Genomic DNA, 2168 nt, shown 5'->3' with positions numbered 1-2168 from the left:
GTCCTCTTTTGGAAGGCCAAACAAAGTAGTTTCGCTTTCACAATGAAACACACAGCGACTCCACAACATGGCAGTGGCGGCAACAGCAAGAATTAAAGTTACGCCTTCTTTTTTTGCGTGAACATTTGGGCGGCGTTTGCAAATCTTCCCACATCGTGACGTAGACATATGGGGGCGTGCTAGAACTAGCCATTTTAGGTAGGAGTGGTTGACTTAACTTTTATAAAGAATATCTCTTTGGATTTGAGACTTTAGTTTTTGCAACTTTACAGATCTTCTTTATGCACCAAGAGCTTGTAACACTCCAAAGAGAAAGGAAAAATTTAAATCGCATCATATGACCCCTTTAAATAACTGCTGATTAAATTTGAAAAATGTTAAACTCGTATCAGACTTTTTTCAACAAATGATATATTCACTTATGACAACCAATCATATTTTCATCCAGAGTCCAATATCTCTGAAGCATATTTTGATGGACTGTGATGGTTTTAGCTCCTCCAAGTTTCTTTAATATTCAGCTGAATCTTAAGAAAAGATTATTAATGAAGTGAGGCCAGATTTAGTTTTTGATTTTAGATAGGCTAAACTTAAAAAACATTTTATAAATTTCGCTTTTACTCATGTATGTATAGATGATTTATTTATGTACTTTTTATATTTTTCACTTCTTTCTCATTATTAATAAAGCCATGGTAGCTGGCATGGTGCTAAATTATGAACAAACAGATGCTCACTTAATACGAAACGAATATTTAAGTCTCTTAATTACATTTGAACACAGAATAACAAATAACAACATAGCCAGATCTAAATCCAGAGGATAATTTATATGATCACTAGCCGGGTTTCCATCCTAAGTTGCGAATTTAACTTTTGCGCAAAACTGGAATATCGCATAAAACATTTGCAAACAAGCATCGTTTTCATCCAACAAGTCAAAGAGAACAAAATAGTCACTTACTGATAAACTGGCACTATAAATCACTAAGAAAAGTAGGAGAAAATAATTATTTTCATATATAATAAATTACTTGCGCCTCAGAGCGAGCAGACGAAACGCAATGAATGCGGTCATTGCTTTCGGAGGTAGATGCTGCTGTTTGGGAACGCAGTCGTGTAAGACATTTCAGGGAGGCAATTATACAGAAATACTTTGATGACAGACTTTGCTTGTGCATTTCCAAATGACCAAAACAACATTTCAGATGCTGTGGAATGAGATCGGTCCGCTGGTTAGTCAGGTTATGCCGTCACAACGGTCCCATAGTGCAAAGTCACATGACTTTTTTGATGCACTTGGAGGAATTTAATCGCAAAATGCATTTCTATCTCCCATTATTCACATTAACCCTTTTTTGCACAAGTCAAAAACCACCTCAAGCGAGCGTGTAAACTTTTTTTCGCGAATTAAGGCATTTTTAATTCGAAATTCAGCGTTTCCATCTCTCGATTCTGATGCGATACTTCAAAATGCGCATAAAAGCAGGGTGATGGAAACCCAGCTACTGTATGTCACCCAGCACAAGAATTGTTCTGTTAAAGCATCAAGTCATTCTAGACATGACACTATGACTTTATGTAAAGTTGCTTTGAAATCGAGTATTATGAAAGCACTGTATAAATAAATCAAGCTTTTCTCTTTATGTGTGTCACAGTGAACGGTAACGGACACTCTATAGGAGCTCTGAATAAACACAGTCCAGAATCGGGCTCGTCATGGTTGGAGGAGGGCTGTAACGGCTTCGGACCCCTGCGCTTCTCCAGCCCTGGATCGGGCCTGTCCGGCATGTCTGGCTCCATCCTGTCAGCTACCTCCGAGTCAGCTCTGTCCACTCTGTCCGGATACTCCACGGAGCGCTCACTGCTCTCTCCCAACAGTACGTACTCTGCTTTGAGCTGATCCGGCCACTTTATCAGCGGCCTTGGTTCTGGAAGTATTTTTCCCCATTCGTTATTCCCATAGGGATTATAGAGTCTTTGTATTATAGTCTTTGAATCACAAACCATGAACCAAACCAACCAGCTACAAGTTAATCAGCATTACAAACTTTGATTTGAAGCAAAATAATGTTTGAAAATCTTACAAAAAGACAAAGGTGTAAGACTGTGTACTTCACAGGTTTAATAAGAGAAAGAACTGCAATCCCATGAAGCATTTTAACTCT

At 38.3% G+C, this 2168-nt stretch overlaps 1 protein-coding gene across 1 annotated transcript in view; it reads left to right on the top strand.

Moving 5' to 3' along the window:
- The window catches only part of LOC107653406 (SRSF protein kinase 3-like), a gene marked incomplete at its 5' end in the record, with an annotated part of 24297 nt that overhangs the window by 16989 nt on the left and 5140 nt on the right, over window positions 1–2168 (top strand). The window contains one exon of the mRNA XM_016440115.1: window positions 1659–1880. Coding sequence (XP_016295601.1) covers window positions 1659–1880 — 222 coding nt within the window. The remainder of the gene's footprint in view (window positions 1–1658; window positions 1881–2168) is intronic.

Source organism: Sinocyclocheilus anshuiensis, unplaced genomic scaffold, assembly GCF_001515605.1.
Source record: "Sinocyclocheilus anshuiensis isolate Anshui unplaced genomic scaffold, SAMN03320099.WGS_v1.1 scaffold71, whole genome shotgun sequence".
NCBI lineage: Eukaryota > Metazoa > Chordata > Actinopteri > Cypriniformes > Cyprinidae > Sinocyclocheilus > Sinocyclocheilus anshuiensis.
This window is presented reverse-complemented; position numbering and strand designations above follow the sequence as displayed.